At 43.6% G+C, this 12,203-nt stretch overlaps 1 protein-coding gene across 1 annotated transcript; it reads left to right on the top strand.

Moving 5' to 3' along the window:
• Positions 1–790: 790 nt before the first annotated feature.
• On the top strand, positions 791–1,395 carry LOC145400183 (Y-box-binding protein 1-like). The gene is made up of 2 exons (XM_080272695.1): positions 791–1,173; positions 1,335–1,395. The coding sequence occupies exons 1-2, from the start codon at positions 791–793 to the stop codon at positions 1,393–1,395; spliced, it is 444 nt and encodes a 147-aa protein (XP_080128821.1).
• The last annotated feature ends 10,808 nt before the right edge of the window (positions 1,396–12,203 follow it).

Raw genomic sequence — 12,203 nt, 5'->3', positions numbered from 1 at the left:
ATATAGATGTCCCTTACATTAAACCCCGTTCCTCGACTAACAGTCACCAGCTGATGAGTGCAAGTGTGCAATATAGAAAGGTATTGGGCACTTGCAGTCGATGGTGGTCTGCTGGCCGAGGTTCTTCACTTTTTGTACAAATTATGTAAATACAGTACATTATACCATCTTGCTTAAGTTATTCTAATTAGGGCCGACAGCTGACGTATATGGAAATGTTCCTGACTCGTCAGGTTCCCTTTCATATATTGATGTCCTCTATATTAGGTTGTGCCTCGACTGACAGTCACCAGGTGATGAGTGCAGGTATGTCATGTAGAAAGGCATTACATATCTGCAGTCGATGGTGTTCTGTTAGTCGAGGTATTTTTACCATTAGTGTAGGTCTAGCTATTTGTCTCTGTAGGATTTAGTATAGGTTAGCGATTTGTCTGTTAGGTGATTAGTTTTAGGGCCTTTACATTAGGTATTTTAGTTTATAAGTAATATAAGGTTAAAAAAAAAAAAAAAAAAAAAAAAAAAAATTACAAAAAAATAATAAAATTAAAATTATTATATATATATGTACGTGTGCATGAAAGTGTGTATGTTCATATGCATGGATGTGTGTGGATGTGTGTATGTATGTATGTATGTATATATATATATGTTCATATATATATGTATATATGTGTAAATATATATACATGTATATAATTTGCCTTAATGACCAGGGGCTCCGGCCTCAATGGTCGATAGGCAAAAAAAAAAAAAGTCATGAGTTGGGAGGAGGAGAGCAGATCGAGCCGCAATGAAGGACGCATCTCCTGTTGCTGCCTGTGACTTGTTGAGGGGGGCAACTAGCAGGCCTCAGTCTCCGGTGGCCCAGAAGATCAAAGGAACTGTGGTTTGGTTCAACATCAGGCTGGGGTATGGTTTCATCAAGTGTCAGGATACTGGTGCTGATGTTTTTGTTCACTGCCAGGCATTTGTTGCACCAAACCCTCAGCATCTCCATCGCTCCCTCAGGGATGGTGAGCTGGTGGAGTTTTGTCTCTTTGGGATTCCCAAGGGTCCTGAGGCTCGGGATGTTACTGGATCGGGAGACGAGGCCGTGCCAAGTTCTACCTATGTATGGCAGCGTCTCAGCCTGGGGATGCCAGGCCAGGAACCATGGGAGTCCTGGGGGGATAAGTACTGTCATGGGTGTGTGAATTGCAACGGCGAAGGCTTTTTGTGGGGGTGACAAGGCTTTGCGTGTTCTTCCCCCTAAGATCTTTGAGGAGAACAGGCTGCCTCACCTTGTCATCCCTGAGTGCTTTGCCTACGATGCTCACTCTGTTCCTTGCCATCAGGAGCATCGGGCCTGGTAGCCACGACCTGCTGCCCCCCGCACAACACTGTGGAAGAGACTGAGGCTGGACGCTCCCCTCAACCGACACACCATCGATCACCAACCCGGATCCGGACCTGACCAAAGGGCAGACTACCGCCAACATTCACCAACCATCGTCAGTGACTGAGGAAGGACAGAACTCTTCTGACACTGTCTCCATGGCCAAGGATGCGTCGACTAGCTCCTCGGCCGAGGAGGAGGTCCATGAATCCTCCTCTCCTACGGCAGAAGGGGGCAGCCTGTCTCACCCTCCTATCATCGACTGCAGGGATCATTTAGATGTGTCTGCCTACAGTCACCTCCTGACACTCAAAGCCAACACCCGGTCATACCAGCTCGGAGTTTCGACCTACTTCACCCTTCACGATCTTCTCCGAGCAGCTGACCTGGGTAAGAGGATTCCACCACTTTTTATTGTAAGGGGGGAAGAGGTGCATCTGGTTGATCTTCGTACATTTTACCATAAGCTGCCTCCATGCCTGGACCCTATGACTGGTCATCTTGTGCAATGCCTGTGATCTGGAGTTTTGCTTTTTGTTATTTATCTTAGTTGGCTTAATGTCCCCAAAGGGGTGATGGCCATAAAGCTCAAAGAGAAGATGAAGAAGAAGTAACGAATTAGCAGCTTGAGTTAGACTGGTGTGTTGGACTGCTATATTCTGGGGGTACTTTGTACATAGTATTATGTCTGCCACATGTGAGTTAATGTTTATTAATTGTCAGCACATGATATATTTATTAGGTTTTGCTTTTTGATAGTTATTATTTATAAGAAATGTTAATTCAGAATCACTTTTATTGCCCTTGCTAATGTCACATGTTATATTCGTGTCAAGAGTCCGTGTCCTTATTTTTATGGCAGGTCTTTACTGCAACCTCGGAGGTTTTACAACCCAGGGACTAGTTTGTGTTCTGGTTTATCTTTATTATTAATGTTTGGAACTTTAGGATAATTTCTGCAAGTCTTAGTTTGACAATCCCGTTCGAACCTGTTTGATATTGTTGTTGTAGCATTAAGTTAGTGTTAAGTAAACTAGTTTAAGTATTTTTAATTGTCTATTTCATTCCCTTTTTTGTCATTTGTATATGTTTTACACTTGATTACTATTTCCCCCCTTTTAAGCTTCCGACTCGGTATGGTTAGCCGCCACTTTGAACTTTAAAATTTCCGTTGAGCACTTTACCCTAATCTTCAGGCAATCAGAGACCCCTTTCGCCCTACCTCGTCGTAACATTCTAACAGTACCCAGCTTCAATCCTACATAATCATCGAACATACTTGGGGTTTCATTCTCTCGGGATTTATTTTGGAAAGATCGTATTGCCTCTCTTGTGAAATCTGCTTCCAAGAGATTAAGCGTGCTAAGCCAACTCCGTACCTTCTTTACTACTGCACAGTTGTTGATTTTATACAGGGGTTTTGTTCGCCCCTATGTAGACTACAACTCTCATGTGTGGGGAGGCTCCCACATACAGCTCTCCTCAACAAGGTGGTCAAAGGCTTTTCGTCTCATTAACTCCCTTCCTCTTACTAGCTGCCTTCAACCTTTGTCTCTTCGCCTCACAGCTACATCTATGTCTCTTTTTTATCGCTACTTGAATGATCACTGCCCCTCTGAATTGTCTGTTTGAAACGCTCCACCACTTCGACGGGTGCATAGCACCCGTCCACCAACAAACCCTCATCCCTTTTCTGTCCAAAGCTCTAATGAAAGCGTTAACCGTTACTCTCAGTCCGTGATGTATGTATGTAACAGGTCAGCTCTAGAACTGTCTTCCTCTATCCGTATTTCCTACTGCCTATGACCTTCAGTCTTCCAAGTGCAGTGTGTCCAGGCATCTCGAAATGAACAGATCTTGAATTTGGCCCTCTGTTATCTTTTTATTTCTCCTGGGTGGAACAATCTTGCTGGCCTCTGGCCTTTGGTTCCTTCTTCCGTACATTAAAAAAATTCTAACCAAAGCAAGCTTAACCCAGTCCGATTCAAATTAAACCAACTTGACCAAATCTTATATATCTCATAAACCAAACATAGTCTAGTAAAATATAACTTAACCCAACTTAACCAGTTGTAACCTAATTAACCCTTGTAAACTAATCCTAAACTATCTTTTCCATGTAGTTCCCCATTCTCTGAAAGTCCTATCTGAGGGCCGACTAAATCAAAAGTGAACATCGCAAATAGGCTCCCAGCTGGATCCGGGAATGCCAACTGTTACCGTGCCCTGGGGAGATTCGTGAGGGGGGGGGGGAGGAAGGGGATAGACAGAGGCCATGTTGGGAGGGTAGGTACTTGGGGGGCAGAAGGAGGGAATAAATGAGAGGGGCTGTGGGAGGATATGGAAGGGAATAATAGGAGAGAGAGAGAGAGAGAGAGAGAGAGAGAGAGAGAGAGAGTAAAGGGGAGTGAAACTGAGAAAAAGAAAAGGTGAAGTGAGAAGGAAAAGGAAAATGAGAAATGGCGAAGAGAAATTTGGCAGAGCAGAGATGGAGAGAAGGAATGAGATAGAAGAGAGGGAATAGAACGGAGAGAGAGAGATGAATGAAACCAGGAAAGATAATGAATGTGGCAGTAAACACACTGTATGAAGTGGAAATGAACTTGAAATTAGAATGAAAAATTAATTACAGCAAAACACAGAAAATAACAAGAAAGGAAATGTAGGAGATTCAAGGAAAGGCAGCAGGTCAATAAATTAGAAATGAAAAACTATACTCAGTTCATTTTAACTTGGTGCAAAATTGCCGTCTCTCCATCTAGAAGGTAGATCTGTAGCATGAGACTAACATTAGAAATTTGTGCTGGTCACGAAGAAATTCTATGGAAAAAGTGATGAGCCGGAGTATCTTGATCTGCCACTCAGCTGGGAAATACAAGCTACAAAAGGACGATAATCTCCGCCTAATTTAAATGAACGAATCACAGAAGTGGAAAAAATGAAAGAGTGAAAAGTAAAATTGAAGAAAAAAGGTGAATTGGACATGGAATGGTGCTGATTAAAGGAAGTGAAGAAGCGAAGAAAGAAATTCCGAAGAAACGCAACAGGGTACAAACAGGGCAATGGAAACTTGTGTGCAGTAGGAAATAGAAAGTGTTGTGTGATAAACAGCAGGATGAGGTGTGCGAAAGGTGTGGCAATGTGACGTGTATGAGAAGAGGTGTGTGTGTGTGTGTGTGTGTGTGTGTGTGTGTGTGTGTGTTTAAGGTGTAGCAATGTGTGGCGCATAAGATGTATAGCACTGGGTGGTGTAGGTGTGTGTAGTATGGCAGTATGAAGTTTGTGTGAGGATTGCGCAAGGTGATGCAGTGTATGTCTGAAATTTTGAAATTTGCAGTTCGGAAATTTAAGCATAGCATTGTGTGGTTTGGTATAGTCGCGGCGCATGACTCTGAGGTTGTCATTATCGTACCCTGGCAACATACCATTCAAAAGTGCGTCCGATTTCCTATCATATTATACACGAATCTTATTATTATACACGAATATATTATACACAAATATTATTATATACGAACATATTATACACGAATCACATACGTCTCATATTATGCACGAAATCAGTCGCACTTTTGAATTGTAGGTTGCCAGGGCACGATAATAAGAACCTCAGTGTCGCGCGCCGCGACTACAGTGTGTGATGTAGACGTGTAAGAAGTGTATGTTGTGGGACAATGAAAGGTGTTGCAGAGGGTGGTGTGACAGTATGTTGCATGGGATTGTGAAGTGAAGCAGTGGGTAATCATGGTGGTGTGTTATGTGATAGTTTGACGGATCGGCATGTGTAGAGAGGAGTACTGAATTCTACTGCACACCTTTTTTTATTCTTCTCTTCGATTACGTCTAAATTTGGTGAATTCTTGCTATCCCAGGACGATTTTATGCAACTTTTTTTATACAGGGAAGAAGGAACCAAAGGCCAGGAGCCCGCAAATTGTTCCCTCTAAGGAAAAACAAAAACAAGAAAACAGAGAGCCAAATTCAAGATCTGTTCATTTCGAGATGCCTGGACACACTACGTTTGAAAGACTGGAGATCATCGGCTGTAGGAAGTACAGACAAAGGGAGACAGTTTCTGAGTTGACCTGTTGCAGACAAGAAGGACTGGGAGTAACGGTTAACTCTTGCATTAGAGAGCTGGACAGAAAAGGGATGACAGTTTGTTGCTAGACGGGTGCCATGCGCCCGCTGTAGTGGTGGAGGGATGCAAGCAGACAGTTCAGAGGAGCACTGACCCCTGAAGCAGCGAAAGAAACGAGATAAATATGCAACAGTGTGGCGAAGAGACAGGTTGAGGGAAACTAGTATGAGAAGGAGAGTTAATGAGACGAAAAGCCTTTGATTCCACCATGTTGAGAAGAGCCGTATGTGGGGGGGCCTCCCCATGCATGGGAGTTATGCTCTACACAGGGACAAATAAAACCCGTGTATAAAGTCAACAATTGTGCAGTGGTGAAGAAGGCCCGGAGTTGTCTTAGCAAACCTAATCTCTCAGAAGCAGATTTTAGAAGAGGGGCAATATGATCATTCCAAGATAAATCCCGAGAGAATGAAACTCCAAGTATGTTAAAAGTTGATGCAGGAATAAGTTGGATATTGTTAAAAATTAGAGGGTGCTCCTACGGATGATTTTGTCGGGTTGATAGATGTAAGAAATGAGTTTTTGATACATTGAAAACAAGATTACTTTTACCCCAGTCATAGATGATGGTCAAGTATGACATACGTGTGCCATACCCTCATCTTGTTTGTTGATGTAACTGCTGAAATGGACACTGCGGGAATCGAATGGAAAGGTGAAAAGTGGGGTCAACAGCGTATCAGTGGACAGGGTTAGATGTAGAGGTTATTTCATTGATGAATAAAAGGAGACTTGGTGATAGGACAGAGCCCTGAGGAACACCACTATTGATAGCTCTAGGAGAAGAATGGTGGCCGTCTTCAACAGCAGCTATAGAACAACCAGAAAGGAAGCTAGAGATGAAGGCACAGATAGAAGGATACAAACCGTAAGAGGAAGTTTGGAAATTAAAGATTTATGCCATACTCGATCGAAAGCCTTTGAAAAGTCAAGTACAATGGCAAAGCTTTTGCCAAAGTCCCGAAAGGAGGATGATCAGGAGGGTGAAAGGAAGATGAGAAGATCACCACGGAAAATCCCTGATGGAAACCATGCTGACGATCAGAAAGAAGGTTGCGACTGAAAAGGTGCTTTAAAAATTTTTAAAGAATAGACTCGAAAACATTTGAAACACAAGATGTTAAAGCAATTGAACGATAGTTAGAGGGTTCGGAATGGTCACCCTTCTTTGGGACAGGTTGAACGAAAGCAAACATCCGGCAAGAAGGAAAGGTACAAGCTGACTGACAAAGGCGAAAGAGTTTACCTGGGCAGAGTGTAAGCACAGAAACACATTTCTTGATGACTTCAGGAGGGAGCCCGTCAGGACCATATGCCTTGTTAGTGCTGGGGCCAGAGATGGCAGAATATACATCAGCTGAAGAAATTTTAATGTTAGCCATGAGGAAGATGGGGGGGGGGGGAAGTGATGGAGGAACAACACCGGAATCATCCACGGTGGAATTGGAGGAGAAAGTCTGGGCGAGGAGTTCTGCTTTTTCAGTTGAAGAAATAGCTACAGAGTCATCAGAGAGGAAAAGAGGAGGGAAAGATGATGAGATAAAGTTGTTGGAAAGGTTTCTGGCAAGATGCCACAGGGGGCAGGAAGAATTTGAGTTGGAGAGTTCAGAGCATTTAGTACGAATGAAATTATTTTTAACAGAGTGATGAACAGACTTAGCATGATTCCAGGCAGAAACGTATGAGATGAGATTCAGGGATGGGTTGGCTCCGGTACCTTTTTGTAGGACTTCTCCTTGTTGTGAACAGCATTAAAACAAGCATGATTAATATAAGTTTCTTTTTGCATTTGTCATAGGATATGAGAAAGGAATGTATGCTTCCATGTCTAAGAGAATAACCTCTGCAATAATCAATCCATGGAAAATCAAAGAAGTACAGGCTGAGAGCCTCCCATCGGCAGCTCCAGAGCGCCATAGCTGCCGCTTCTTAGGAGGTCCACAGGCCTTACTGGAGTGATAGGACAGGTTAAAGTGACAAGGTTATGATCGGAGGAACCCAACGGATAGACACGATTAACACTGTAAGCAGCAGGATTAGTTGTAAGGAAGAGGTCAGGTATGTTGGAGCTCTCTCCAGGGTGGTCAGAAATATGGGTAGGATGCTGTACAACCTGCTCTAACTCAATAAGGATAAGAAATATGTAGGCTTGTTCACGTGATGGATCAGTGAAAGGAGAGGAGAACCATAGGTGATGGTGAATATTGAAATATCCTAGAATAGAAATTTCAGAGGAAGGAGAAATTGGTAGAAGTAAGATAGTCAAAGAATTTTTCATAGTCAATAGAAGTACAGGATAAGTAAACAGCACAGATACATTTAGTTTGAGAATCACAAGAAAGCCGAAGGCAGAGAGTGGAGAATTCTGAAGAATCAAGTTCAGGAGCACAAGAGCAAGATACGTTGTTGCGTACGTATACACAACAGCCACCTTTGGCTTTGATATGAGCATAGAGGAAGTAGGAGGATACAGAGAAGGGTTTGTTATCGGTTGTCTCAGACAGCTGAGTCTCAGTAAGGAAGAGAAAGTGAGGTTTATAGGAGGAGAGGTGGTGCTCAAAAGGGAGAAAGTTAGAGGAAAGGCCGGGATGTTGCAGAAATGAAGGATTGAGTTAGACAGTGATTCCAGGCAACCTGCTTGGTAGTCACCGGGAGAGGGGCGGATGGTGGAGACTTTGATGGTCCCCCCCATCTCCCCCGGGAAGTCCGAGGCTTGATGACAGGAAACAGCATTTAGTATAATTTTGAATAGGAAATGAGGTGTGTAATGTGATTGTAGTCTGGTGCTGACAGTTAAAGGAACTTGTATTGGAGAGCATGCTGGTCTTCTTTCCGTGTTAGTGAAACACTGAAAAAGTTCAGCAAAGGTCCCGAGGGCTGATGAAACGGGAGCTCCAGCTCTCCCTGTCATCAGCTTTCCATCCACCATGGGAGTACCGCCCTGCTCGACTGGTGCTAGTCTACTCCCGCAACTTAGACATGACCCCTTGTACCTGTGTGTTTCTTCAATGCTGTATCTAACCTCTTCAGTTCGAAACGTCTCCTCTGAACTGAATAACATTTTCTGTAGATCATGACGTCCACGGTCTGTAGGAGTTAACGCATTGTATACTCGCAAGGGGAAAAGCAAATGTGAGATGCAAGGTATATTATGAAAGTGTGAGGGAGACGGAAAATGTGAAAAAATCAATAGGTGGGGGTATATAAGTACGTTAAAAAAAAAAATGGTTTAACTGCTCCGTGGCCCTCCGTGAGAATGTTTTAATTCAGAGGGAAAAATTGTCAAAAAATGTACGAACAAAGAGAACAAACGGATAAACTGCTATGTAAACTGAACGGCTGGAAAAATGTGTGGGGATGTAAGTGGTTTGGGTGGACGCCAAATTGAAGGGCAAATGAATGAATAATGCCTGCATCCAAAAATACCCAACAGACAGAAACGAAAATACCCAACAGGCAAATACAAAAAAACTATTAACAAAAAATTTACAACAAGAAAAAGAAGCAACATGAGTGAGAGAGAGAGAGAGAGAGAGAGAGAGAGAGAGAGAGAGAGAGAGAGAGAGAGAGAGAGAGAGAGAGAGAGAGAGAGAATTACACAAACACACAGACCACAAAAACCAAACAGGATTACACACGCAACAGCCGGAACATGGAGTGGGAGGGTAAGGCCTGGGACAGTAGAGCAGGAAGTAGACAAAGTTGGAACGAGAGGAGTCCAGTTTGTGACTGTGACCTCGGAGGAAACGATACACATGGAGGGTGTAGGTTGGGGAGGGAGAGGGGACGGGGAGGAAGAGGCGAAGGCAGAGAGGAAAGGGGGGAGATGGTGGGGGGAAAGATGGGTAGGGGCAGGAGGAGGAAAGAAGGAGAGAGAGAGAGAGAGAGAGAGAGAGAGAGAGAGAGAGAGAGAGAGAGAGAGCGCCGAAGATATGGGGGGAGGTGGAAGTGAACAGATGGAGAGAGGGGGAAGTGCCAGGGGAGAGGAGAAAGTGGGAGGGTGGCGGGAGAAAGCAGAAGGAGAGGTGGGGTAGGGGACAAGAATTTGAGGAGGAAGTAAGAGAGGGGGAATGGGGGAGGAAACTGCGCGTACTGGGGGAGAAAGGGGGGGACGCACGTAGCCAGTGTGGGAGATCAAGGTTGCTGGGGAGACTTTACTAGACAACTTATAGAGCGTTGTGGCAAAACCTTGTAAAGAAGCGTGGGAGTCAATGAAAAAAGTAATACAAATCTACTGAGAGTGTGTGAAGTAACTGAGCGTGTATAAGGCATGCCGAGAAGAGATGGGGTGTGCGTAAACAAGATTGAAGGTTAAAGTACGTTTAGGAGGATAAATAAGTAGAAGAGAGAGTGTGGAAGGAAGGTCTGAGAAAGAATGTGTGACAGTGAAAGAACAGAAAGCAAAAACTTGAGTAGAACGAGAGGGTGGTTGGATATGGAACATATAGGAGTGGAGGAAGGAAAAAAGCGAATGTAGAAGGCAAGGCCTAAAGAATACAGCAGACAGGAGAAGTAAGGGTAGGGGAGAGAGGGGAAGAGGGACAGGTAGGCCGCGTGACGTCACGTCACCTGCGCGCGGTTTGACCTGGTACTCTTTAGGCCTTGGTAGAAGGAACTGGCAGGAAAGAGGACGCATAAAGCATGATGGAAAAAACCAAAGAGCGTGTGTAGGAAAGAGGACTGGCAGGAATGAGGGTGCGTAAAAGCAGGATGCAAGGTAAATGTGTGTGTAAGAGGAGAGGTCTGAGTGTTGAGGGGATGTGTGAAAGTAAGATAGGAAGTACGAAACAAGATAGGAGGGAGGATTCCGGAGAGTGAGGATAAATGTGACCTTTCATGTTTGAGGTTTGCTGAAGGCCATATCCAATCCTTCCAGTTCGAGAAATGTCACCTTAGCTGAAGAAAACCGTCAGCAGGTAGTAAGAACGGAGTAAAAAGGAAGTTTTCGGATGGAAGGAGTTAACCATGATATTCTGAAGTCAGTACGTCCTACGACACTCTTCAATAAAAGCACGAGTCTCGTCATCGTCATCATCATCATCATCATCATCATCATCATCATCCGGATCTCCTTTCCCACCCGAGGGCAGAGTGAGGAGTAGTACGTCCAGACAGCCTAAATTTGCCCAATCCAATGGACCACGCTTCCATTCACTCATCATTTAAGCCCCCGGAATCCTGGTTCTATCTGATACGCCAAAAACATCCACCACATTCTGTAGCTTCACAAAAACGTATTCGATAGAGTCAATCCGGACTCTGTCACGTTAAAAAGGGGTGCCAAATCCCTGATCATGCACTTCTCACATTTATCCAGCCAGCTCGACCTGTTGTCAGTCCCCTAGCCTCACTGACTTCCATACCTCTCTTCCTCATACATTCATCCACCATATCTTTCCACCGATCTCTACCTCGCCAAGTAAGAGGGTAAATTTGATCGGCAAGTAGTACGCCTATATAAAAATGCTTTATAGTCTTTAATGGATGACGCTTTGCTTATACATCTTCCACGCTCTGTCTGTCTGTCTGTCTGTCTGTCTGTCTGTTTGTCTGTCTGTCTCCAGATTCATAAGCATCCATAATTATCAGTCAATCAAGGAACTAATTTGGCCATTACCTACATGCTCACCCGGTAAATGCGAGGTCTGGGAGAACAAAACAAGAAATTTGAATCCTTTCTCTGTTATGCTTTTCTTTATTTCTTTTGCTCTGTATTCAGTTTTCACTGCTTCTTCGTCTCTTAAGTCGACTACTTGAATGTCTGTCTTGAAGCCAACGAAATGGTTTGCTTGCCTCTGTTTTTTCTGCTCATGTCTTTATGTCTCTGAATTATTAACTCGCTGGCTATGACAATTATATTTAGTTATTCTATTCACAGTAACTTTAGTCGATTTTTACAGCTGGATCCTCCCAGTAACCGGGCCTAAAACATCTTTGTCACGGAGATATTGAATTGCTGACTTACTGAGAAACTGATGATTGTACGTCAGCCAGCTCGGTGCCTGGCAAACATAGGCTGTCGTACCAAAGGACTCTTCTCTTGTGAGTTTGTTAGTGAAAAGAAGTTCTGAAAATTGAGGAGTTAATGTTCAGCCTTCGTGACCACGTAGGAGAGGTTAGAGTCAGACGAGAGTTTGTGCACGAGGTTGGCGTCCCTCAGTTTTGCTCTAGGGCACTTTTTTTTTTTTCTTTTTTTTTAATAAGTATTTAGACTTACATTTGGATTTGGTAAGTTCTGAACAGTTTGGGTATGTCTGGATAGATCTGACTTTGGGTTTTGGTGAAATAGGTCTGTCATGAAGTTAATTTAAATCTTAGTGGAAAAACCTTCTGCTAGATATTGTAAATAAAGTTAGATGAAATGATGTTAGCTTATTATCAATCAATCTATCAATATATATATACGGTATGTTTATATAACTATCTGTTTATCTCTATCTACCTATCTATCCATCTAACCGTATCTATATAGCTATATCTATCAGTCTATCCATTTATCTATCTGGATACTAGCAGGGGCACCCAACATTACCCGGGTAGAGTAGACTGTAACACCAGTCGGGCAGAGCAGTACTCCCAAGGCAGTTGGAAAGCCGATGACAGGGAATGCTGGAGCTCCCGTTTCATCAGCCCTCAGGAATAGTTTCTGACCATCCCCTTTTGCTGTACTTTTTCTGTTTCAGTAAC

The sequence above is a fragment of the Coenobita brevimanus genome, chromosome 51 (assembly GCF_032717465.1).
Source record: "Coenobita brevimanus isolate Jiangsu-jjx chromosome 51, ASM3271746v2, whole genome shotgun sequence".
Lineage (NCBI taxonomy): Eukaryota > Metazoa > Arthropoda > Malacostraca > Decapoda > Coenobitidae > Coenobita > Coenobita brevimanus.
This window is presented reverse-complemented; position numbering and strand designations above follow the sequence as displayed.

Bases quoted from the DNA above. Each gene is read 5' to 3' on its own strand.
- LOC145400183 (XM_080272695.1), top strand. From the start codon at position 791: ATGAAGGACGCATCTCCTGTTGCTGCCTGTGACTTGTTGAGGGGGGCA. The intron at 1,174-1,334 runs GTACTGTCATGG...CCTTGCCATCAG, and splicing joins TGGGAGTCCTGGGGGGATAA to GAGCATCGGGCCTGGTAGCC.